Source organism: Pteropus medius, unplaced genomic scaffold, assembly GCF_902729225.1.
Source record: "Pteropus medius unplaced genomic scaffold, Ma_sr-lr_union100, whole genome shotgun sequence".
Classification (NCBI taxonomy): domain Eukaryota; kingdom Metazoa; phylum Chordata; class Mammalia; order Chiroptera; family Pteropodidae; genus Pteropus; species Pteropus medius.
This window is the reverse complement of record NW_024352786.1, coordinates 9,211,776-9,238,727: the sequence shown is the minus strand read 5'-3', so window position 1 is coordinate 9,238,727 and position 26,952 is coordinate 9,211,776. Positions and strand designations below refer to the sequence as shown.

Below are 26,952 nucleotides of genomic sequence, written 5' to 3'. Positions count from 1 at the left end.
TTTTCATTTGTAGGTTTTAAGGTGGAGGAATCGTGTTCATGATTAAATGTGGGAAGTAGCCAGTAGAGAAGACTGAAAAGTCAGGAGGGGGAAACCAACCTACCTAGGCCCGGAGGAGTTCAGGTGGAGGTGATTACTGTAATGAAGAGGAAGACATCACTTCCATAATGATAAAAAGGAAGGAAAGACTTGTGAGTAGGGGTGCAGTAGAGTTTGCCTTTAGATGGGTTTTTGGTATAGGCCTGTGTGGTTTCTGCATAGAAAGGACTACTTAGACTTTTAATTTGGGTTAAACAATTAGTATTCAATGTATTAAAGTTACAAATTAAAATTTTCAGTTTCTCCTAGGCTTTGCATTCATCTCGCAAATCTTTATTTATAAGTCTAGCAAAATTGAACAGTCACTTTCGAGGAGCTTTTGATTAATGCTTGGTCCTTTTTCTCAACTTAAACACGTTCAAATATTTTTAAACTGCATTTATAAATTTCATATATTCTATTTCCTTTTTAAGTACCTCATTTATCTACTTAAACAAACCTTGCTGAGTACTCAAGAACTGTTATAAATCTATTAAATTAAATTCATTGAGTGGACCTAAAGACCTCTTATATGTTATAATACTATGCATAATCTTAGGGAGATTTCAAAAATCAGAAGTCTGATAATTCAATTATTCATTTAAAACTGGTTTTCAAAAAATGACATTTTAATTGGTCAAATTAAACCTTAGTAGTACAGAAAAGACCAGATATGCACAAAAATATTAAGAGCATGACTTTGGTGCCTTAAACCTTTCTATATTTATGTTTAAGTCTTTCTAGAGTTGAATGCTCCATATACCTAGGAATAACTGAGGCCATTTTCAAGCAATTATTCTGACAGAGCTGTAGGCATCCAGAGCAATTCACATCCTCCCAAATGTCACTCTGAGCCCCCATTTAGAGTAGCTATGTCATGAGTTACAAAACTTAAAAAGGGTTAGGTCTCATAACTCTCATCACTCACATCCTTAGACTCATGTTATACACAGTACCTGATTCTTGATCTACTCAAGGAAATAGGACAATTAGGTTGATCTTTGATCTTTAAGACAGGTACATATGTTTTCTGTCTAATTGTCAAAGACCTTTGAAATTTGTGAAATTCTAAAATTTGTTTATCTTTTTCTATCTAATGATACCTTTGAACTTGATAGCTTAAAATAAATAAATGTATTTTCTCTTTAAAGACCTTTAAATGAGAAATCAGATATGTAAATGTCATTTCTATTTAAAAGAACTTTGAAATTGGTGGAATCTTGCATTCTTTCATATTCTTTGGACCATATAATGGTTATAGATGTTTATATGATCTCCAGTTGAGTTTCAGATATCCCTCTTGATCAAGGCAGGTCTGATTTGCAGTTACAAGATGAGATCATTCTTCTGAGAGTTTATGGGGGGATGGCAGGAAGTTGAGAGAGTTCTTTTCTGATGACTTCTGTTTTCTCCGTGAAATAAGATGAGAAGCTGTCTTGTAAAGGAGGTGGAAGTTACATGGCACGAAAGTGAGGAAAACCTTTAAAATAATCATATTTGATTATGGGAGATCTGAGTAGGTCCATTCTGCCTACTTGATAGTCTCATAAGTATGTGACATTAAAGTTATTTAAAGTGAAGACAGTACTCATGATGAGATATATTTATAATTCATGTTGAACATTTAGTTTATATTGTTTTTATATTAAATGTGCACATTTAGTCATTTGAGTATTTGCCACTGATAAATATTCTTTGTAGCTGATCAGGAGGTCACAGCTCAATGTCAAGGGAGCTTTATTTAAAAAGCAATTGAAGTTGTCACTTAGTATACTGCAAAAAGTTCTAGACTCATTTCACACTTATTTCCATTTGCTAGTCAATTACAAACTGTCAGAGCATATTAAGCATTATAAATTTGAATCAGAAGCTGTCACCCTTAAGTGTTTTAACTCTCCCTAATCACATAGGTAGTGATTTGTCCCATTAAAGAATATTAATCACTAGCTTACAACTGTCTTCATGATGGTATAAAATTGCCATTGGCTTCAGTTGCCAAAGTGAAGCAAATCAATGTAGACACCAAAAATGAAAGCTTACAGTCATGACTCATGAGTATTTTCATTCTTGTTACTAGTCTTCTCATTGTTTCCAAAAGAAAAAAAAAATGCCAGCCAACTTTCAAAGCTTTTTTCTTCTCAATGTTAAAAATGTAGTTTCTTATTATTATTATTTCTAGTTAACATTTACGAAGTATTTATTTAAAGTGTCAGGCACTATACTTACAGCCTTTTTTTTTTTTTTTTAATTTATGCCTGCAGTACCTGGTCTTTATAGGTGGTCTCCCATCCAAGTACTAACCAGGCAGGACCCTGCTTAGCTTCCGAGATCAGACATCGGGCTTGTTCAGGGTGGCATGGTCGTAGACCATGGACTATGGCTCCACTGGGGCGTGAACCCGGACCTTCTATGTGTAAAGCAGACGTGCTAACCATTACACTATGGAACCACGTCCAGTCACAGCATTATGTAAATTATTTCTTTTAATCTTCACAATAACCCTCTGAGGCTATTGGTTCTTATACTACCACAAAGAGTAAATGATAGCTTAAAAGACTTGAGTAACTTGTTGCTGCCCAAGCAGTTTAATTCCATAACCTTTTCTCTTGACCAGTAGTCTATAATGACAGATGATGCCTGATATTTACTAGGCAAATCAGCGAGGAATACATTTGGGTGTGAGTAACTAAAATCCAACACGCAGTGGCTTACAAAATAGCAATTTACGCTTTTCTCACTTAACAAAAAGAAAGAGATAGGCAGTTACTCACATTGGTTTAGTAGCTCAGCAGTGCCAGGACCAGTGACTCTGAAATTCCCTAGCCTTTCTCTCATGGCAGCAAAAATGGCTGCTTCAGTTTCAAGTATTATGTTCACATTCAGAGTAAGAACAAAGAAAGAGGAAAGAGCTAGCACCAGCTGTAACTGTATAATTTATTGGCAAAACTTTTCAAATTATATCTTATTAGTTCAAAACTGTTTCATATGTCCACTCTTATCTGCAGGAGTGGCAAACAGCAGGGAAAAGGGAGTTGGGGACAACCGATGGACCAGCTTTGGGTCACAAGTTATAGAATCTACAAACTTTGTAGGAATTTTTTACCTCTGCTTTAACTTCTTTTTTTTCTCTTTTCTTTTTTGAGTGAAAACATTGTGATTCTGCAGCTCTTAATGTATTATTCCATTGCTTTCTAGAATATATTCCTAGATAGTAAGAGAAAGATGTGGTTCCACTCATCGAATCAGGTTGCATTGGTTGCAAGTAACAGAAACTGTTGTGCACTTAAGGAAATAGATGAATTTCAGTTATTTCAACAAATAAGTTTATTAAAAACTCATTATATTCCATGCACTCTTCTAGACTCTGGGAATACACCAGTGGAGAGGGAGAGAGACAGACAGACACACAGAGAGACAGACATACATTATGCAGGAATCTTGTAGAACCCAAAGATAAGAATACAGCAGAGCCTTGAAGAGGAGCAGCAACCAGGGACTGAGAAAGTTTCAGGAATTCAGACAGCTTCTCTGAATATATCTCCTTCAGTCTGCTCACTCTGCTTTCTCTTAATTCTTAGTCTGCATGGTGGCTAGAATATGTTTACCCTACATTTTCTGAGTTTTCATCTTCTATTCAAGCAGCCAGCTCAAGCTGAACCAGAGTCTCTCAGTCCCATTACAAATACCTGGGCAAAAGAATTCAAATCCACTACACCCATGGACAGGTAGAGATATGGTTACAGGGATCATTGTGGGTGGAGTGAACACCTTAAAAGATGTGTGCCTCAAAAGGCCACCTGTTATTACTACCCATCTCCAGGCTCATTGATGCTTTTCTAGACACTTTGCCCATTACTCATGGCACCACCCTAGAGATTTGGAAGTTAACTCTGCCTTGAAGAGCACAATTGTTTAGTTCTGTAAAAATTGCATGAGTCAAAGTTGTTTTAAACTTTTCAAATCACTCTCATGCCCTAATATATTCAATATTTCCTCCCATAGTCCTGTCCCTGTCTTCCAGATGGTAGAATATTTGGGTCTTTGTTAACATCAAACTCCCTTCTTATTCAAACCAAGCCCTCAGTAGCCAACACCACTACTAATCAATTTGGCTCCAAAGTACATATTGCAGTGTGGGTTGGTGTATTCTTTTATGGCCCTTATACAGTATAAGCCAGTGAGAAATGGTTGTTGGTGTTTAAAACAAACAAACAAACAAAAAACAAACAAAGAAAAAACCCTTCCCTTTGTTTCAAACCAATGCATGTTTTTCCATTCAGAGATAAACTGAATTGCTGACATTGTGGACCATCTGTTTTTCTACAGGTAGTGGATTCCCCTCCACATGGAGGGGGATGGGCAGGCTGGGGCTCCTGGGGCAAATCTCTGTTCTCATCAGCATCTGCCACAGTAGGTAAGCATTACATCTTGCATTTGAATGGATAAGTCCAGAAGCCTAATAGGATATGATAGTTTGATCATACCATGTGCTAAGGTATAAGGAGATACCCTTATTTTCTCCATTTTAGAAATAAAGAAGCTGAATCACAGAGAGCCTAACACCTTGCTTAGAGTCAGGAATGGCTGAGTTGACGTTTGAACCAAGTAGTATGGCTTTTTACCTAAAAAGCCACTATATTATAGTACCTCTTAAAATATAAGATTTGGGCTTTTAAAATATATTCTTAAAGCTTTGTGCTTATTATTTCACTTGAATGTTTTAAAATGTACAACTCACCTACTCCCTAAAATGATTTGAGGTATGAGGTATCTATAGAAAACACTTTATCAGCAGGGCATTGAAATACAAATAGAAAAAATATATACAGTTAGGAAAGAGATATATGTATGTGTGTGTGTGTATACATATATATACACATATATGTGTGTGTGTGTGTGTGTGTGTGTGTGTGTATCCCAAGGCTAATAGAGTTACTATAATTGAGCATTGACCTTTACTCTGAGCTTCTTGGTTGCCAGTATTTCTCACTGAATGATAAAATAAAACTTAGTTCACCTAGATAAATTTATTATTTTCTTGTATTAAATTTTGAAGCAATTTATTCTATTGGCTCTTATACAAAAAGAAAATGTAATGAATAATGTCTTCATCAGTGCAGGTTTGTCAAAATATTGTTGATGTGATCATTTCTTATGTACATGGTATAACATCAACATGCCTAAGATTATTTAGCAAAGGCATTTCATCTTGAAGGTAGAGCGTAAAGAGCCAGGCAGGAGAAGTCACAAGTAACATAGCTTTCACATCATCTAACTCAGGAGTTCTCAAGGTATAGTTCATGGCCATGAGCATCTTGTGATGGGCCATGATTAGTCCAATCTATTGTTACTTCTTAAGCTAGGAGGGATAGGAAGGCTTGAAGGTCTTTCTCTCTATTCCGATGGATCATGGGCACAAGCACTTTAAGGACCGGATATCTAATTTGATAAAATTTAGACTCCCTGGAAGAATGGATAGATTACATTCCCCTAATTCTATGTCTGTCAAATATCACAAGAGCTCTGGCAGGAAGTAGATAGTGATCAAATGAATGCTGACCTCTATGAGGTGAGGACCTGGAGAGCAAATTTTCTCTATTGCTAATTGAAGGGGCCAGGTACGATATGGAGACTGCATATGGAGATGGCAAAATTAGCCACATTAAAGCGGAGGAGCCTGTGTTGTTCTCTGAACATAATCTCTTTATGAAGTGGGAACAAGCACCTGCAGGCGGCCTGCTTTTTTGAGCTTTTATTGGCTATCAAATGGATCTTGCCACTGGTAGCACTTAGGAATGACAGGCTTTCTGGACCAAAAACTAGACGTGTGGAGTCTAAGAGTTTTTGAAATTGAAGTAAGTCGTGGAAAAGTAAATAATATGGTCGCCGAATTATACGACTATCCTCATGGTTTATGTCATAAAACAGTAAGATGTTCTGAGTGCTTCCAGTTATAATGGTGTCCAGACACCCCTGGTTTATAATGAATTTAGTGCTTCAGAAGATTCTATTATAAAGGATTTATTTTCATGTTAAAAGTTTAAATATAAGTTTCTTCCACAGTAAATACAGAAATCAACTGCCCTGTTGGGTAGCAGTTTCAGGTGTTTTTCGTGCACGTTAACAGGTGCACCTGTCTATAACTGCTCTGCCCCTGGTTTGTCTATTTGCTATTGTTTCTCATTGGTCAGTGGCTACACCTCATCATTTGACTTTGAGCTTTGCTGGATCTTTACAAGGTTTTCCATCCACCATCTGACAGCTTGCCCATTGAATTTACTATCTAGCATCTCAGGTGTTCTGTTGTAATCTGACCTTTGCACGTGTACAGCCTAGTGCAACCTTTGACCTTTCTGTGCTGCAAGGTCTCTGGGTTCTGTTACCAAGTTCAAGTATAACCAGTAGATGATGCTGGTTTTACTGCTTAAAAAGCAGCATGTCATTTCTGTGGCAGGTCTTACCTCATATTGGTAGACATCTTTTAACTTAATTGGAAATCAATGTCTTAATCTATAGCCTGTGCTTGTGTTTGGTGTTACTCTTGAAGTTGAAGTTTCCCCATGTCTGAGGTACTGTGAAGATGATAAATATTGTATCTTGTTAATGTTGCAAACACTTAAACATTCTGGTGCTTCTCAACTGGCTCTGTGCGGCAATTGATCCCAAAGACCTAGAGAGGTAACAGCCTGTGGACCAGCATGATCATTAATGTCGGTCACTGCTGCCACTTGCCCTCTTATGGTTGCTGGCTATATGGTTTTTCTGAGATTGTGTGACATTCGCACATTGGTCTATAAAATATCAGAGTAATGGCCAGCATGCTTTCTCGTATTCACCTCTATTGCAGTGTAACAAATTACCACAAAGTTAGAGGCTTAAAACAACATATATTTTGTCAGGCTGAAATTAAGATGTCAGCCAGCTGCATTCTCATCTGATGTACAGGGTCATCTTTCAGGGTTATTCAAAGTGTTAGTAGAATTTAGTTCCTTGCAATTGCAGGGCTGATATCCCCATTTTCTTGCTGGTTAACGACCAGGGGTCACTCTCAGAAACTTGAGGTTACTCTCAGTTCTTCTTCAAAGCCAGCAGGATAATCTCCCCTTTGCTTCAAATGTCTCCCTTTAAGAAGGGCCCAGTCCCTTTTAAAGGCTCACCTGATTAGTTCAGGCCCATTGAGGATGATCTCTCTCTCTCTTTCCTCATGTAAAAGTCTTTTTATTTTTATTTTTCAATTAGAGTGGACATTCAATATTATTTTATATTAGTTTCAGGTGCACAGCATAGTGGTTAGACATTTATACAATTTACAAAGTGATCCCCCCAAGTAGTTTAGTACTCAGCTGGCATTATACATAGTTATTACAATATTATTGATTATATTCCTTATGCTATACTTTATATCCCTGTGACCATTTTGTAACTACTAATTTGTACCTCTTAATTTCTTCACCTTTTCCACTCAGCCCCCTAACCCTCCTCCCATCTGGCAATCATCAGTTCGTTCTCTGTATCTATGAGTCTGCTCCCATTTTGTTTGTTCATTTATTTTGTTCTTAGATTCCACATGTAAGTGAGCTCACATGGTATTTGTCTTTCTCTGCCTGACTGATCTCTCTTTTGATTAACTAAAATCCAACTGATTAAAGACCTTAATTACATCTGAAAATTTTCTTCAACCTTGCCATATAACATAACCTAATCATGGGAGGGAAACCTGAACAAATTCACAATCTTACTCACACTCTGAGGGGTGAGCGCTTATACAGTGTGTGTATACCAGAAGGTGAGAATCTTAGGGGCCATTTCTCAATACTGCCTACCATACTTCCCTTTTCTGTTTGAAATCCTCGTTAGTTATACCACTAATCCCAGAAACTTAGTATCTTTTCATGGCTCTGGGTACATGCTGAAATTTTGAAAAGCGTTTGAATCTTGGCATTTTTCTCTTGTCTACACTAACAATGGTCAAAGGACACATGAGGGAGATAAAGAAATTTCAAAATGTTGATGTTCATCCTAAGAATTCCTTTAGACAAATTGGAGCAATCTTTAGAAAGTAGAGACTAAATTTGTTCCTCATCACTAATCATCACAACCCCAAGGAATACAACAGCAGTATAACTGAATACCACACCTAAGTTGCTCCTAAGACCTAGTTTGGAGATTTCAGGTCAAGATGTGCTATGACTTTACATAATAATAGGAGCTAAAATAAAAACAAAACTATAAAATATATATAAATATATGTAATATATATTTATATATATATTGCAATATATACTTTAAAACAGGATAAGTATCTTTGTAGACCTGACAGAAAACTAAAACATGTAGCATAAAGACAGGCTGAAGTCATGAGTTCCAAAGATGGGAACAGGAAGTGGTGGTGGTTGGGAATTTGACTCCCAAAAGGTAATGGGAATCACAAACGCCCACAAATGGAGAGCTGCCAAAGCCAGGCTCACAGCCTGAAACAGGGTTGGAATAGGGTTCAGCTATCTGTGAACAGAGGCTTTAAAAAGTTATGGGTAACATTCTTGAAGCGGTCTATATTGAGCTGCTACCTTGAGACTGAGGGATGCAAGCTAGGCACACCTCCCATCATGTAGAGGCATGATATCCACCCAGGGCTTTGCAGTATTGATAGCTTATTATCATAAGGCAAATCAACTTATTGGAAAACAGAGCACTCAGAGCAATAGACATATTCTTGAAGGTTTATAAATTGCCTGTAGAAAGTAAAAAAAAAAAAAAAAGAAAAGAATCATGTATTCCATTATAATTGATTTCTGCTCAGAAACCTCATGTCACCCCCAGGGTAATTCCAATTGCCAACAGGAGTGCAAAACACATAGTCTGTAATAAAACACAGAGCTGTCAATTGAGCACTAGAAAGAGAAACCAATACTTCTTAACAGTTGTTGAAAAACTGCCATCACCATAGTTAGAACTGTTTAGAGTTGGTAGGAGAATAATGGGAGAATGGGGACATTTAAAAGATGGTTCTCTCTTGGACAGAGCACTGTATCAGGAATCATAAGGACTGAGACCTGGTCCTGACTGCTACTAACTTGTAATCACAAAGAACCGTCACTAACTAGCTACACCATGCATGTCACCTCTCCAAGAGTCAGCTTCTTTATTGGGAAAAGTGTGGGTGGGGGAATTTGAAATATTCTAAAGTTCTTTCCAACTTCTGGAATATGATGGTTCCATAGGCTGTGGCTATATATAGAAAGAGAAAGATTTGTAAGCACTGTACTAAGTGGAAAAATACAGAAATTTGACTTTTTGCTACCTTGTATTTTTATATTTTGTCTTTTGTCTCACTACTTTGACCTCAATGTTAAGGGGAAATGAGAAAAAGCAATCTTCCCAATGTGTATATAAATCAAACATTTCTCAGCCAACAATCATTTTTGGAGAGGCTGAAATTAGTTTCACCCACAGCTGTGTTATCATCACATTCCAAGGAGACTTGATCACCTGTCACCCAAGCATTTGGACAAGTTCATAAAATGCAATAAAAATGATTATTATTTAAGATCCAGGCAGAAACCAGAGTGAGAAAGGAAAAATGTGAAAGAAAAAAGATCTTCTTGATGATCATTTCAAAGTGATGTTGTGAGAACAGATGTGATCGCCCGCAAACATCTTAGAGACCTGACTTGTTCCTAGAATATACTACTAAGAGTGGTAGACCATCAATAATCAGAATGAAAGTCAACACTGCTGAAACATATACGGGTATGTGTACCAAAATAAAAGCTCCATGGTAGAAGAGAGCAGTGTAGTCCTAGATACTACAGAAGGCCTAAATGTTTACTTAAACGTCTAGTGTTGACAGTTTTATGAGTCTAAACACCTTCTGCAAGAGAACGTGAAGAGGAGGAAGTGCATCTACTCTTTATTTTCACCTTTTCAAAATTAACATCGTTACCTTCCCCGTCCTCTCCCAAGTCACACGTTTTTTGACTTCTGCACATTTTAATAAAACCCTTCTACCAGCACTGTCAGAAATAATGACAGTGTTTATTACAGAGAATAGAAAACTTGTCAAAATGATACTAAAATGAGAACTCTTAACTGTAAATCACATGGATTCATGTGACATTGATGATGATATAAGACTTCTCAAGAATCATGATACAAAAGATAATAGGATTAAAGATTAGAGTTTGTTCACAATCCTTTATAATCTGTGAATAAGGCCCAGGAGTTAGTGAATTTGTTTGACATCTAGGCAAACACTATCAGTTCAGAAACACTTCTTGTCAAATTTGAACCTAAAAAGAAGTCTGATTACAGACTGGACATCAACCGTTGCCATGGAGAGGGAGGACTTTTCCAAAAGTAACATTGATTGGCTCTTCTTTTTGCCGCACTGGTTTGCTTTAGTAGAGCACAGCAACGCCATCTGTGTGTTTTTCTAAACTGTTCCTCGTAAATTTTTATAATATCTTGAATTTATTGATAGAGGAGTCTGAAATGCAATCAATATTTTAAAATTGTTTTATTTCTTGAAAATTCACCAAAGGAGAGTGAAAACTGGTACAAATTTCAGAAGAGCAATTAGCACTATTTATAACATTTTCAATGCACGTAGCTTCTAGCCCAGCAGTTTCACTGTTAAGCCTTTGCACAAATTCATTAATATATGTGTACAGAGGTGTTCAATATAGAATTCACTCAGTAATATTTATCATGCCAGACACTGTTTTAGGCACTTGAGATAAAGCAGTGAACAAATAAGACAAAGACCCCTGCCCTAGTAGAGCTTGCTTACATGCTAGTGGGAGCATGAACAATACACATATTGAATAGAAAAATTACATAGAGTGCTAGAAAGTGGTAAGTCTATAAAAAATATAAAATGGAGAAGGATAAGAGGTTTTGGAGTACGGGTTAAAGTTTTAAAGAGGGTGGTGAAGGGTAGACCTTAGTGAGATGATATTTGAGCAAAGACATAAAGAAGGTGAGAGAGTTCACTAGGCATATATGAAAAATTTGAAACAACCAAAATACCCACCCACAGAGAATGTGAAAATGTGATATAGCCATTCAGTGGAATAATACTATGCAACCATTAAAAAAAATGAGGTAGATCAGTGTTCTAGGGTGGATGCCCAGGAGAGAGACTGAGGCAAAGATTAGTGTGCTGGAGTTTTACTGGGCAGTGCTCTCAAGAGCAATTCTCACAAGAGAGTGAAGGATTGGGAAGCAGAGCTGGGCGAGCAAGAAGTTGACTGCAATGCATTTACATCTGAGCCCCTGGCCTATGTCCCACATGAATGCTCAGGACCAAGGTTTTGTATCACCAACTCCCCCATTGACTGGTCATTGTAGCACAGTTGGGAGAACCAGTTTCCTTTGGCCACGGGTATTTCAAAGGGAAATATTCAGGTGAGAACTGTCAGCAGATAATACTCCCAGCAGCGAGGAGAGTGAACACCATGATCCCAGGCAACACACACAGCCTCCACCACTATGTGTATGGGCTGGAACCTCCACTGTGTATTGTGAAGTAGAAAAAGCCAGGTCCAGAACACTTACATGTAGGTATACAGTGTCTTGGGATTCATGCCTGTACAGCATGGAGATGACCTTAAAAACAGTAAGCTATGCCAACCATGGCATGGCTGACAGGGGCAGGGTTGGATCTCCAAAGTTTCATTGTAAAGGTAACCTTTACCTTGCTGTTTGGTCAAGGTAAGTTAAGTCAAGCTAATATTTTTAAAATGAGGAAGCTCCTAATCAAAGATCTGATTTCCAAGGAGTTATAGAAATAGGACTAAAATAACATTTAATCAACTATAAATGGCAGATAAAACTTTCTTAATATAACAGTGATTGAGAATATGAATTCTAGAGTCAGAAGGAGTAGGTTCAAATTCTGTCTCTGCTGCTTATTGGCTTGGGGACACTGAACAAGTGATTTCATGTCATCAGTTCTCAGTTTTCTCAATTATGAAATGAGGGTAATAATATCTGTATCTCATAAGTGTGTTGAGAAGATTTAATGTGATAATTTACTGTACTAAAAATATTTAGTCCAGTATCTGGGACACAGCAAGTGCTCAGTAAGCGTGGGCCATACCAAAAGTTTCATATATTACTTTTCAGTGACCTTCAAAACCCTGGGAGGTAGATGTTATAATCCTCCTTTCAGAGAAGACACAACAGCAGAGACTCAGAGAGGTTAAGTAACTTACCAAGATCACACAGCTAATACATGATGGAACCAAAATGCCTTCACAAAACTCCTGACTCCTAAGTTTAGGGTGTTTTCCACTAGAATATAGGCGATAAATTAATCACCAGACAATCATTTAACATTTGTTTTTAAATGATACAGTATCATAGTATTTATACAACATTCTTATCTTCTTTGCAATGCTCACTTTTTTTTTTCTTCCTTTTTTTACTGCAGTGTGTCAAGGGGTAGAGAATATTCCATCTTCAGATCTATGGAATTTGGAGAGGTTTAATTTCTTTGAAGACACTTAGGGTTTGTGATGACATTTGAAGAAAAATCTATGAACTATATAGTATTATTCATATTTATTGTTTTTCTTTGTTATTGGTAGAACCCAATCAATATCTCTAAGAATGAATTACTCCCAGTCAAAAGGCAGCAGTGACTCCATATTATTACTTCCTCGTTCTGAGCACTAGATGTCACACTAAGTAAAGTTTTAGAAGTTATTCTTCAAAGTAGGGTGTGGTGTAGAGTGTAAACCCTAGCTAAAAACCATAGCTTTATATTTCTAGTAGAATGCAGTTAAGATATATTTTCATTAACAAAAGAACTTAGAAAGAAGAATTATTTATCAGAATATATAATTGGAAAAACCTTAAATATGTGCAACTCTTTGGATATCAATTACACCTCAATAAAGCTGTGTGTGTGTGTCTGTGTGTGTGTGTGTGTGTGTGTATGTAGCTGGAATAACATTGTCATGTCAAACAGACACATCACATTTATATGCACATAAAAATTATATTTCATTCCAGAAACTGATTTTTCTAGAGGCAGCTTATGTATACATATCCGTGATCATTTGTGTTCTAATGTGGTGAGAAGCTGTTCTTCTCTAGGAAGAGAATCAGACATGGCCCTAACCTGCAAGGGGTGGAGAAGGTGAAAGAGGGGATAATGACAACCAGGTTTAATAAACCCCGAACGGTCTCAGGGAAGGGTGTGGAATCATCTTTCTTGCATGGCTTATGCAAAGAAGCTGTAGCAGATGCTTCCCAGCCTGCTCAAATACCTTTATTCCTTGATTTTAGCTCTCAGAAATCTAGATGGGAATCATAGATTCAGATCTGGATATACATTATTTCCTTTGAAAAATACATTGTTTTTAAAAGATGGCAAGGAATACAGACTCAGTACGAAAATAAGTTAGGTGGTTATATCCTATAACTTAAAGGTGTCACTAAAACTCCATTAAGTTTCCATTGAAATACTTGGAATTCATTGGAAGCTAGAGAGAATGAATTCTTTGTTTTAGCAGTTACAAGGCATCTCTTTCCCCCTACAAGTAACTCACAATGAATTTGAACTGTATTTAAAGATCTGTATATGAATATAGACATATGTAATTAACGTTACAAACATTGTAAATAATGTTTTTAAGTTTCAGAGTTTTCCAAATTGTATATAATGACTGGTGATTCCCACTGGACATAATTAGTCCTGTATCTGTGTGGTGAATATCAGTGTCCTGATTATGTTAAGATCACTCTGATAAAGTTACAGCTGATTAAATATCACTATTTGGGCCCAGGATTCATCTAGGTCTTTCTCTTATTCGGGAGATAGACAATTAACAATACCTTTCAAAATAGGTAGTTGGTTATCTTTGGCGATCAAATCCTGCATGATTTGAGATTTTTTTCCCCATGTATTAACATCGCTGCTGCCTTGAGTTTTAACAACTTGAGGTTGCCCAGGTCTCGACTGAAATCCTTCATTTTCTCCCAGAGCACTGAGGGGGCGGTGAGTGCTGTGGCAGCTCATGCTGTTTCTCCTTCAAGCGCTCACACAGCTACTTAGGAGAATCAGTAGACTATTAACTTTTTCATTCAGTTTGAGAACTTTGAGAAAAGTGATAGCTCATCAAGAGAGCCTCTAAGGAGGAAAAAAAGCCCCAGAATAAAATGTAGGCAAGACTATTTATCAAGCCAAGGGTGTGTGTGTGTGTGTGTGTGTGTGTGTGTGTGTGTGGTGGCGCCCGCGCATGTAGGGAGCAGGCAGGGGATGAGAAGTTCAGCTCTGTATTTACCAGATAGTTACTGAATACTCATCTGTGCTGGGTCTGGGGGATGGAGATTCAGTACCTGCTCAGATGGAGTAAAACCAGTGCCCTTCATCCTGGCTGACTATTCTTATAGCTTGTATTTGGACTGTTCCGGCTTAAGACAATGGTCAGAGCTGCTTGACGCAGTCGGGTTCCCTTTTTGGTTTTCCCACCAGCTTGCCTTTTGTTTCTGATGCTTTGGCTCTAGATCCTCTCTCTGTACTAAGGGAATGACGAACACATTGAAAGAGCATGTTGAGGCTCAACTAATTTCAATTCACCAAAAAGCAATGGAGCACCTACAATGCGCTGGGCCTGACCAAAAAGTGGATGATGCATCCCTGTCTTGAGGAGCTTGAAAAACAGTAAAGAAGATAAGAATAGGACACTATTCACAGATAGTATCTTAGGATTGGAATCCCAGGTTGCTAGTTAGACAGCGTGAGAAGCAAAAGTGGCTAATAAAGCATCTGGGAGTACTTTACAGAAGTTTCTCCTATTTGCTCCTCATAACAACCCAAAGAAGAAACTGAGTCACTGGGAGGTTAGGTAACTTCTCCAAGGTCACCAACTAGGCAATGGTGAATCTGAGCTCAGACTGGAAGCACATCTGAGGGATCGCAGAATCTATGCTATTCACCACCACACTCTTTTACAGTCAGAATATACACCTACGGCTTGACAACTGCTCTGGGAGATGAGCTATAGAATTTGCAGACCGTGGATTTATATTGTATTCATGAGCCATATTTTTATTTTCTGATAGGTCATGGATTGACAGCAGTCAAGGAAAAAGCAGGGGCCACCCTACGGATTCATAGTGTAAATTCTAGCTCTTCTGAAGAGGCCCAACCTGACACCGAAAATGACGTCCCTCAAAGTGAGTGATGTATTTATTTGGGGGCTTCTTGGATTTGGGCTGTATTACACTGTGTGCACATAGAGAAGAGTTTGAAGTTTAGATCAGCAAAATGAACTCTGAAAGGATGTTTTTCTCTTTAGTAGCAGATGCGGTCACAGATCAGAGCCCCGCAGAAAGCCCGCCCACTTCACCTTCATCGGGGTCTCGGGGCGTGCTGTCGGCCATCACCAGTGTGGTTCAAAACACAGTAAGTCATTAGCTGCTTCCTCTGTTTTTCCCTGGTGTCTCTCAGCGCCTTATTTTGACATCTCTATTTACCAGTGACCTAGATATATCAGAGAAAAGATGGCCTTGCTCATCATAATTTAGGATTATGGTTTTGTTATGCTCTCTTCTACAGAGTGGGCATAGCTTGGAACCAAAATGATAAGGGCAAAATGAAATGCATTTTGTGTGTAAAGGAAAGGAGCTGCTTAAAAAGAAACATTTTTCAATCTGATGTAACAGAGTCCTTTCCGACTGCTGCAAGGACAGCCTTGGGTTGGCGGGGAGAGAGGGCTCTTTCTTAGAGCTGGGACAGTTGTTTTTCTTCACTGGTCGCGTCTCCTAACCTTCAACTTGAAAAATTATAAAGCCATTTAAATTTTAAAAATGCTGGTAAGGAGTCAGGAACAACACCCTCAAGATGTGTCTAGTATTTGCAGATAACTAAGACCAACATTTTTTCCCCATTTCTACCTCCCAACTCCCACTCTCTCTTTAACCCAAAGCCTGCTCCCCGACATCCCATCCCCACCCCCACCTCCAGGCCCCTGCCTATGTCTTAAAGGAGCTTGTTATCATAGACTAACATTGATGAAAAATGAAAAAAGGGGGGAAGCACCCCCACTGAGATGAGGTCAGGGAGAAAGGTTTATTTTCTGCTATGTAAAACCAGTGAACTAGTTTTTCAAGAAATATGGCTCATGTTCAATTTATTCACTAATTCATTTTTTAAAACAATGATTAGCCTTCATTATATACCAGGAGCTATGCTAGATGCTGGGTATATCCTGGCAAACAAGAGGGCATAATATCCCAAAAGACAGAGACACCTCAACAGGCAAATTCAATGCAATATGGGAAGAGGGGCTATAGACTCACATATGAGAGTATCTTACCCGGACTTTGGGTAGAAATAGAAAATAACTGCTCCTCTCATTGATATTAGAAGACCTCTAGACTAAGTAGAGTGAAGGAGGAGCAGCAAACATGTTTTAGGAGTAAACTAGCAAGAAAAGTCCGGTATGCCCTGGGGAGTTTGGAGGGCTGGAGATGGCAAGGAGCTCTTTCAATATCTTTGGTATGAGAAATGAATTCACAGTCTCCCTGAGCTACAGTTCAGGGCATTCTGAATTTGTCTTCAGCATCCTCATATTCCTTTCCGTGTTCTTTCCAATTTTCTGGTACAATAGTTTCCCCTTTATCTGTGGGGGATACGTTCCAGGACCTGCAGTGGATGCCTGAAACTGCAGATAGTACTGAACCCTATATATACTGTTGTTTTTTTTTTAATATATATATATATACCTTTTCATATATATATATATACCTTTTCATATATATATACCTTTTTTACTTAAAGAAAACACTTTATGATTTCTCTTTGGCATATCCAAATTGCCAGCATCAATACTCTTGTGCTTTGAGGCCGTATTTAAGTACAATAAGGGTTAATTTGAACACAAGCACTGTGAGACCAAGACAGTCACACTGATAACCGAGATGGCTACTAAGTGACTAAGGGGTGAGTGAGTCCAGGGTGAGATGGAGCAGGATGGCACAAGATTTCATCACACTACTCAGAATGGTGCACAATTTAAAATTTATGAATTGTTTATTTCTGGAATCTTCCATTTAATGTTTTCGAATTACAGGTGACTGCAAATAACTGAAACCATGGAAAGTAAAATTGTAAATAAAAGGGGACTAATGTATTCCCTACCAGGTCTGCCCTTACTCAAAGTCCTGATGTCCTTCCTTCTTCCGTTTTATTCTCTACTAAAGAAATTCTCATCGAATGGTAGGAGGAAATAAATTATGCAAAAGTGTGAATTGCTAATATCCCATACCCCTCCCAAAGTATGTGTATTTTAAAATCTGTTTTATAATGTGATTATTGATTGGCTCCCAAATCTGAAAACAAAGTCTAAACGACTGACAAAATATTAACTCAGTGAAATTGAATATTGCCATTGAAGCAATAATTATGAAGACTGGAAATACATAGGTAATAATATAATAAAAAATATATATAATGTATATAAATTCATGTAAGGTGGGAAAAATAGATATATGCATATTGTAATTGCAGTTGTATAGAATTTAAGTTCTGTTTATGTGAGTAAATCTTGATTGTTTTTAATCTTTTTTTTCTTTTTTAAGGAAAACAGTAGCTGACAAAGGGATTTGCAAGAGGATAACCATATAATAGAATCGTTTTTAAAGACAGTAGTATATGGAAGTCAACCTGTCTTATTTCATGAGTATACTAATTGTAGGCAGTTATTGCTAGTGTCTGAAATTGTGTAAGAGCATCTGGAACAGCCTGAGAGTCTTACACACCAGGGCTCTAGATTAAAGAATTCTCTAAATTGGCTAGAGTGTTTGACATTTTAATAGATTGCTCCAAATAATTCTGTTAGTTAGATTAAAATTTTTTCAAACAAAGCAGTTGGGTCACATATTAATTTTATATATTAGATACATATCTATTGAAACACACAGAGCTAGTGAAATTAATCCCAATTATGCTTTGGTTTTTCATAAACATTCTTTTTAAATAATATTATGTGCCCTGGCAGAGGGAATGAAGTTAGCATTAATATGATGGCTAGGTGGAGGGCCAGGAAGGAGGGAGCAACTGGGGGGATCGTTTTATGAACTATATAGATGTCTAACCAATGTACTGTATACTTGAAACTAATTTAAATAAATTTTTAAAAAACTAAACAACAACAACAAAAATAATATTATGTGCCCTACAACTTATATGATGTATACCTTCCCAAGTAAAGGAAATAGGATTAAATGGATGATAAATCTGATAAATCTCCAGATGAGAAAAAATTATGACTTCATATTGATTTTAATATTTGAAGATAGAGCCATCTAGGAGTTGCTGACTGCTGTGAAACAGCGAAATGTAAAAATCTAATCTCGTGCAATTATCTCATCTGCAGGGTAAAAGCGTCTTAACAGGTGGTCTCGATGCTTTGGAATTCATTGGCAAGAAAACCATGATTGTCCTTGCAGAAAGTGACCCAGGCTTTAAGCGGACCAAGACACTCATGGAGAGAACCGTTTCCTTATCTCAGGTGGAATTATATACTTTTGCAATTTTTTCTTTCAGTCAATATAATAAATGCACTCTTGTTTATCTTTTTAATAGTTATTCGAAAGCACATGATCCAAATTCAAATGACACAAAATAGTTGAATGAAAACTGAGTTTCTAATATACCCCTTTTCCCCAGCCATTTAGTTCCTCATGGGGGAAAACCACTGTTAACAGCTTTTTATAGAGTCTATCGGAATTATCATATATATCGACATAGATATGTAGCTATATATATACATAGGTACATATATATGCATAGACTTTTTCAACCAGTTATAGCATATTAACTACCGTCTTTTGTACCTTGCTTTATTCACTTAATAATTTCTTGAAGATTATTCCATTTATGCCACTAGTCTTAGTCTGTTCAGGCTACTGTAACAGGAGACCATAGACTGGGTGGCTTATAAACAACAAACATTTGTTTCTCATAGTTCTAGAAGTTTACATACCTATAAAATGAAGAAATAGACCTGGTCAGTTTCCTAGTTTCTGTGTCACCTTCACAATTTTGATCACATCTGCATTCAATCAACTACTAGAAAGTAAGGAGCAATGCTCATAGAAATGTATCACCCAAGAGTCCACATGAAACATCTACAGTATTCTAATTAGACATTTGAAACATGTGCAGAAAGCGTGGTACACAGCAGTCTGGGGCACACTTGATGCTGCACCTATAATTCACACGGTCTGCTTAGGCTGGAACACCACGGCACTACCAAGGTTAACCTCCTTCCAAACAGTAATTTCCCATTAATTCATTTGTTCGTTCATTCATTCACTCATTCATTCATTCATTCCACAAATGCACTTGAATGTCCACTATGTGTAAGGCACTGTTTCAAGCACTTTGGATACATTTAGTAACCAAAATGGATAAAAATCCCTGTCATTCCAGGGAAGAGAGACAAACAAACAGTTAACATTACCTAGTCTTTTAAAAGGTGATGAGTGCTATGAAAAAAAGGAAAAGTAGAGCAGGAAGAAGGCAATCAAGAATGTGGGAGTGAGGAGCAGTTTAAGTGTTAAATTAAGCTTTTTGGATATGAGGACATTTGAGCAAATACTTAAAGGAGACGAAAGCCTTGGCCATGCAGAAATCTGAGTGAAGCACATTCTAGGCAGAAAGGGCAGCTCGTGCAAAGGCCCTGAGGCAGAAGTGTCTGGTATGAATGAGGAACAGCAAGAATGCTACATGGTGGGAGAGGAGTAAGCCAGGATGAGGGTTGTTGAAGATGAGCTAGAGTGGTAATGGGAGACATTTGAAAGGACCTTGGGTTTTACTGTTAGTAGAATGGAGAAACCAATGCAGCATTTTGAAAAGCGGAGTGACAAGATCTGACTTTAAAAGGATTGCTCTAGTTACTGTGTTAAAAATAGACTGGGTAGTGGGGAGAGCCAAGGGCAGGGCGACCAGTTATATTGCATATCAACATAGGTCCTCCTGGAAACACATGCCAAAATGGGCTTAAACGTGTGAGGATTTTATTAGAGGAAATGCCTGTGTGACAGGAAATCAGAGGGATGGGGTACTTAGGAAGGCTGGGAGAGCTGTCAGACCAAGATGCAAGTGTGACTCCGGTGAAGGAGAGAGGGAGAGCAGGTTGGACAGAAGCATCCTAGGCTGCCGTGCCATCTCAGGAAGGTTTGGCAAAGACGAGGGAAGTCCTTCAGCCGAAGTCCACTAACAAAGGACTTCCATCTCCCAGGAACAGGTCTGCTTAGTGTCCCTGCTGCATCTGATTTGCAGGAAGGGGTCATGGAGGCATGACCTCAGTGCAATGAGGGATGGATTTCGAAGCACGGCGTCTGGGGCTCCTGGTCATTTGTGCTGCACTCTCACGGCCTCTTCGGGGGTGATCAAAACAAGAGGCAATGTTGGCTCAGAACCGTGTGCATCCATGAAGGTAGTGAAGAATGGCCAACTCTGGATGCAGTTTGGTCAGCCTAGATTTCTTGATGGGTTGAATGTGGAGTGTGAGATAAAAGGAGGAAGCAAAGATGGTTCCGAGCCATTTGTCTTGAGCAGCTGGAAGGATGAAGCTATCAACCGAGAGGGAAGTCTGTTAGGTTTTCCCTAATGCGCACTAAAGAACTATAGAAATAAGAAATATTCATGCCTGAACGACCTAAATTTCTCATGTGGTCTGTCCCAGTGGTATGCAGAACAGTCCAAATGACATTTCTCTGATTCCACTGAGGTCAGTTTCCAGGGTCGTCCTTCCGCTGGGAAGTCCCGCACACCAGAACTGCCCACTGCTGTTTAACCCCGTCTCCTTTTCTTTTCCAGAGGGAACCAACGTTCTGTGTAAAGCCAGTTCTTCTTTAGGCAACTTGAATTTCACTCCGTTTTTTTTTCAGTGAATTCAAATCATTCCAGAGTGACGTTTTCCCTTTACCTTCCTTTTTATCTCTTTTCCCTTCTTCCACAGTACAAAATCAGAAATGGAATTTGGTGTAGAGAACGGAAGCATTTCAGTGTCACTTTGTTATTTTGTTTTACCATGTCTGATCCAGTGTGGTCAGTGGGGAGGAGGGTGTATGTTACTGGCTGTTGAATCAGCTCCAACTCCTGGCGACCCTATGAATGAGTCATGTCTACAATGTTCTGTCCTCAGCTCCTGGAGACTCCTGCCTATGGCTTCTTTTATGGAGTCAGTTCATCTCGTATTTGGTCTTCCTCTTTTCTTCCTGCCTTCTATTTTCCCCAGCATTACTCTGGGAAATAAGATGTACCCAGAGTAGGAGAGCTTTAGTTTTGTTATTTTTGGCTCCAGTGATGTTTCAGGTTTAATTTTCTCTGGGACCCACTTGTTCATCTTTCAGGTGGTTCAGGGTATCTGTAGAGCTCTCCTCCAACACCATATTTCAAACGAATGAATTTTTTTTTTTTTTATAAGCCTTCTTCACTGGGTTTTATTATGTAAAAATGTTCAGTGATTTGATGGGGTTGTTTTGAAAACTTTAAAATTCAGAGCTTGTACTTATTTAGTCTTAAAAACAGGAAGTAGAATTCTGTCTGTAGCCTGGTGGGTTTTTGGCTAACCACTTCTGGAACCCAAAAGGAGAATGAGGCTGATTGTTTTATTAGTGTACGATAAAAATAAAATCTGTCTTTCCACGATCTTCTCTTTATGACCTCGTAGTGGCCAGTGTATTCATGGTGCTCTTTACAGGTATTAGAGAACCCTATAAACTCAATGCCTTAGTTTACTTAATGAGGAATCAAATACATAAAAGCAAGTGCAGGGAATTGAGAGCAACTGGTAGACTTGTCTTTTTATTTAATCAGCAACAACAACAACTGGAGAAAAATTATCAGTTCACAATCATACTTCTCGAGACCAGTCTAAGAACTGATGAGCTAACTTTCTTATTTATATTCAGTATCTTATGAGGAATATATTATGAGTGTATATCTATTAAGTTTTCATCAAAGAGGTTTAATAACCACACAAATAGGTTTAATAACCACATTAAAAATAATGTAAAAATCAGATCAAAGTAGAAATCTTATTTCTACTTTGAAGTCTGCCTAGGTGCAGAAGTTGCAATTAATCCTGTCACAATAGATTCAACTTTTCTAGTGCACATAAATTTGCTCGTTATAGAAAATTTTGACATTTTAGAGAATAAGAAAGTTAATCACACACATGAAAAACACTTTAGTGGGAACTGCTATTAAGCTTCTGCTATGCTTCTTCTTTCCAATCTACTTCCTCTGCATAGATTTGTTCCTTTGTTTTGCTATGTATAGAATGAACGTGTAAAATTCAAAATGGAATATTACACAAAAATCATCAGTAGAATCAATCAAAAGTCTTTTTTTTTTTTAAGAAACCCTATAGTGACTAAAACCTATTCTTTACAAATACAAAGTCAGTCCTCATCTCTCCCTACAACTTTTGTAGAAAATGGGGCTCTCAAGCATTCACTGAGTACACAAACACTGTGTTCTGCAGATGTTAAGGGAGGCCAAGGAGAAGGAGAAGCAGAGACTGGCACAGCAACTCACGGCCGAGAGGACTGCACACTACGGGATGCTGTTTGATGAGTATCAAGGTCTGTCACACCTGGAGGCCCTAGAAATTCTGTCCAATGAAAGCGAAAGCAAGGTATGTCTACACTGGTCATTTGAAATGATACGTTTATTAATGCATTTTCTTAAACAAGAAACTAGAAATTCTGCCATTGAAATATCTCATTTTTAGGACGTCATTATTATTGTGCTAATGTTATACCTACTGTACAGCCTGACGACCCCCATGTGCTCTGTATTCTTTCCTCTTGTCCTGTGCCAAGCTGTTACCGTTGCTACCCCGCAAGAACCCAGCAAATCAGAGTCATCACTAGCCCTACCTCATGGTGCAAAAGACTGCTCAAATACTTGGCTGTCTCCTGGCCCTGTGCCTTTGGTGACATACTACCCAGAACGGAGCCGCCCTACCAGGCCATGTCTTCATTCCTACCCAATGAAAAGGAAGCAGCTAATGTTTCTTCCAGACCATAGGGTTTTAATATATTTAGTTATATGGGTAATATACTTATTCACCCACTTGTTAGGATGCCTGGGTTGCAAAGGGCAAGGTATCTCACTGGCAGGGGTGTGGTTCAGTTCTATTTGGGAATGCCTCTTAATAGAAACCTGGGAAATTACCATCAGCCCCATTCATTCACATTCTCCCACTGTGAGCCCAAGAAATAAAACATGAGTGGCAGAAATTATCAGGGTTTGGTGATTTCCTTTTTAAAGAATCTGCAGGTGTATGTGTTTGTGTTTAGCAAACATTTATATAGCACTTATAGTAGCCACTATTCTAAGCACTTTGCAACTATTAACTCATTTAACATATGGCTCTTTCGCGTGAATGTCAGGGTGACTATGCTCTGGGCATTTTTCCAGTGGAGGCCATTGGGCAGTACCCTCTGGACCTTTTCTGAGGGGCTATGGGCCATCCTGGTGGCATTCACTGGTGAGAGGCAGGTCATCAGACAGAACGCTGAACGTGGAAGTGAGCCTTAGATTAGAGAAGTGATTTTTGACTCTTTCTAGGCTTTGTCCTCTTATGTTTGGACTTTGAGGAAATCGAGACAGTCTTGATGCCCACCTAGTCAGGGGAAGATGATCTCTGCCATGTAACAGGTAACCAAGAACCAAATAAGATGGAGACCCACAACCCCATTTCCACCCCTAGATTATCGAGTTATATATTACTATCTGTGTTTATTTCCTTTTTTGTTATCCACAAACCATCAGCAACAGTCTTGTGGTTAAACTGTTAACGAATAATTTTTTTAAAGCAAAGTCATGACTCATATCGATGTAAAATGAACACAAATCAAATAATTTATTTAGCTAATTAATTAAATGAAGGAACCAGACAGATGTTATAACCAGTTCACAGGAAAAGCCAAAGAAGCACGAATTCATATGGCATACAGGAATTTTGAAATGAATTTGCAGATGAACACAAACCTGGCTTTTCCACAGGAGGGAAGGTTGTCTCTGCACTGGACAAAATTTATTCCTGTCTGTGGACAAGAATTATTTTGCACTGATATCAGCCATCTACATTTTATAGAGTTATAAATTTACTCCCACAGAGTCAGAATCAGATAGTCTTGTAAGGTGTGGTCTAGAAAATGTGGTTTTCCACTGAAGCACAAAGTTTCCCTACAAAAGCTAGGTTTGGAATCTGATATTATGTGATAAAATACAACTCAGTACCGTATGATTTGAACCTGTCTTACTTCAATCTCCTTATCTATGAAATGGGAATAATATTAAAAACCTACTTCATAGGCTTAATTAAAATAATTAAATGAGATAATTCATGCGAAGTTTGTCACAGTATACCTAATACATAATAAGCACTCAGTAAATGTTAGCTGCCATTTTACACATATATATTTATATGTAACACGATGTTGATGACATTTTATTTTTATATGCTTTTTTATGTTATATATATTTGTTATTATTACTAAAACCATTACAGGGGAGTATGGTCCCTCGAAGCTATCACAGTGGTAGAGATTCCACTCTGCAGGTTCCATTCCAGGCCTCAGCTGTGAAGCAGCCTCAGGCCCTTAGAAAGAGTCCCAGGGGACTGGCGTTGCTAGGCAGGAGGCTGGGTCCCTGGAGGACTGCATTTCCCTCTGTTTGAGCGTTGCTCCCACAGTATCAGCTCCTTTCCCCAGCCTGGAGATTTTCGTAGTTTTTATAGTAAGGAATGCCGAATTATTTTCTTGGCTTAGTAATGATGGAGACTGGGTGCTGTAATAACCAGTCCTAAAAATGCGTGGGTCAAAACCATCAGCAGTTATCCTAACTCTTTTAACTATCCATGATGGGGGTGCCCAGTGGACAGGCAGCTTTTCTGCAGTTAGAGATCCAGGAGCCAGGCTCTGTCTATCTTGTGGCTCCACAGGACCCATCCTAATGTCTGCAAGTCTCTGGCAAGAATACAAGTGGAGACCTATAATGGGGTTGTCAGATTCAGTAAATAAAAATGAAGGATGACTAGTTAAATTTTAACTTTAAATAAACAATGAATATGTTTTTAGTATATTTATGTCCTGTGCAATATTTGAGACACACGCTTACACTAAGAAAATTTTCATTTTTTATCTGGAATTCAAATTTAACTAAACATCCTATATCTATCTGCCAACCCTCCACATACCAAATATTTAAAAGTAAAAGAACTTTTGGAAATAAACTGTTAAAGAAAATATATTCTACTAACCTGCCTTGACAAATGTACTTTCATAATGACCGGAAGGCCAGATCCCCATTTAGAATTCTCAGACTCAAATTTCCACATTACTTTCCTGCCTGCTCTCCTCCCTTTATCTCTAGCTATCTCTCTCCTCAAGGAGCCTCATGTGCACATGTGAGGATGCCCTAATTCAAACTCCATCCACATCCCCTGCAAACAGCCACCTCTTGGCCATCTTTGGGCCTAGGCCTTGGGCCAGTGGGTGGTCCCACCATAAGGAGCACAGCCTGAGGAAGAGGTTCATACAGGCCATGGCAGGGAACTTGGAGCATCACCCGGAGAGTGGTTTAGACTGGGGAATGTAGGCTCTAGGTGAGCACATCCCTTTGGCCTGTGTCTAAGTCTAAAATATTGGCTTTTACCGTCTTCCAGGGCCTGTCTTCTTAATCCCATCAGCATACGGAGAGAGAGTGGAGAGGGGACACTCCCATTTTTTAAAAGCCTTGACCCAGAAATGGTATACACCTCCTCTGCTGACATTCCATTGGCTAAAACTTAGAGTATATGGAAATATAAGGAATTGTTGACATTACTATCTATTAGATCAATTCTAGGCATGGCAATGTGGTGTGCTATAAATCTTAAGGAAAAACTATTTTTATTGCAATTATACTCAATAGTTAATAAAAATAGTAAACAAGAATCTTCAAAATGGCACCCCACACCCCCTTTTAGGGTAAAGTTTTACAAGGTAGAGTGTCTACCCTGTGTCCTTGACAACACTAAGCACAGCACCAAGCATATAGGCACCATTCCACGAATATTTATTGAGGAGTGCATAATTATTTTTTTCTTTTTATTCTTATTTTATTTTATTTTTTTTATTAAGTTTACTGGGGTTTCATTGGTTAATACAATTATATAATTTGCAAGTGTACATTATAATTCGACATCTCTATATTCTATTGTGTGTTTACCACTCAAAGTCCAGTTTTCTTCAGCTACCATATATTTGATCCCCTTTCCCCACTTCACTCTCTCCCTACCTCCTTATATTTGCCCCCCTTTAACCGTCTACCTACCCCCTCCTCCTCCACCCCCTACCCTCTGGTAACCACTAGTCCATTGTCCATGTGCATGAGTCTCTGTTTGTTTGTCCTGCTCATTTGTTGCTTTTAGGCTTATATCCCACATTTAAATGATATGAAGAGTGCATAATTATTTATTATTTATTATTGCATTGAAGTAAATATTCAGTGCACATCACCTTGGCATAATGGGATGGACTGTGAGGAAGCAAAAGAGATGCTATAGTGGAAAGATGCTGACAAAAAAGTTTTTTGCTAAAAAGAACGCTCCCCAGGGAATGCCGAAGCAGGACACCCCACTGCAATCACTCCTGGAGGATGGCCACCCTCCAGAAGACACAGGGAAACAAAAATGTTTCACGTGTGCGTGTACAGTTTTACTAAGTGTTATACTCTAACACATTTATTTAATTCCCTTTTTTTGTTGCCAACTAGAAAACTGTTTAGAAAATATATCTGAAATGTAGGAATATAATGTGGGCACACCTAGGTCCCTGAGACCTAAACATGAGTGT

General features: G+C 38.3%; 1 protein-coding gene across 4 annotated transcripts in view; it reads left to right on the top strand.

Annotated features, from left to right (window-relative positions):
* The window catches only part of FAM114A1 (family with sequence similarity 114 member A1), a 61,104-nt gene that overhangs the window by 13,663 nt on the left and 20,489 nt on the right, over positions 1-26,952 (top strand). For 2 of the 4 annotated variants that reach the window (XM_039848849.1, XM_039848851.1), the window contains exons 3-7: positions 4,405-4,492; positions 15,151-15,264; positions 15,387-15,493; positions 18,468-18,602; positions 22,590-22,742. In XM_039848849.1, coding sequence (XP_039704783.1) covers positions 4,405-4,492; positions 15,151-15,264; positions 15,387-15,493; positions 18,468-18,602; positions 22,590-22,742 — 597 coding nt within the window. Of the gene's footprint in view, positions 1-4,404; positions 4,493-15,150; positions 15,265-15,386; positions 15,494-18,467; positions 18,603-22,589; positions 22,743-26,952 lie in introns of those variants that run through there. The other 2 variants (XM_039848850.1, XM_039848852.1) reach the window with 2 other exon arrangements.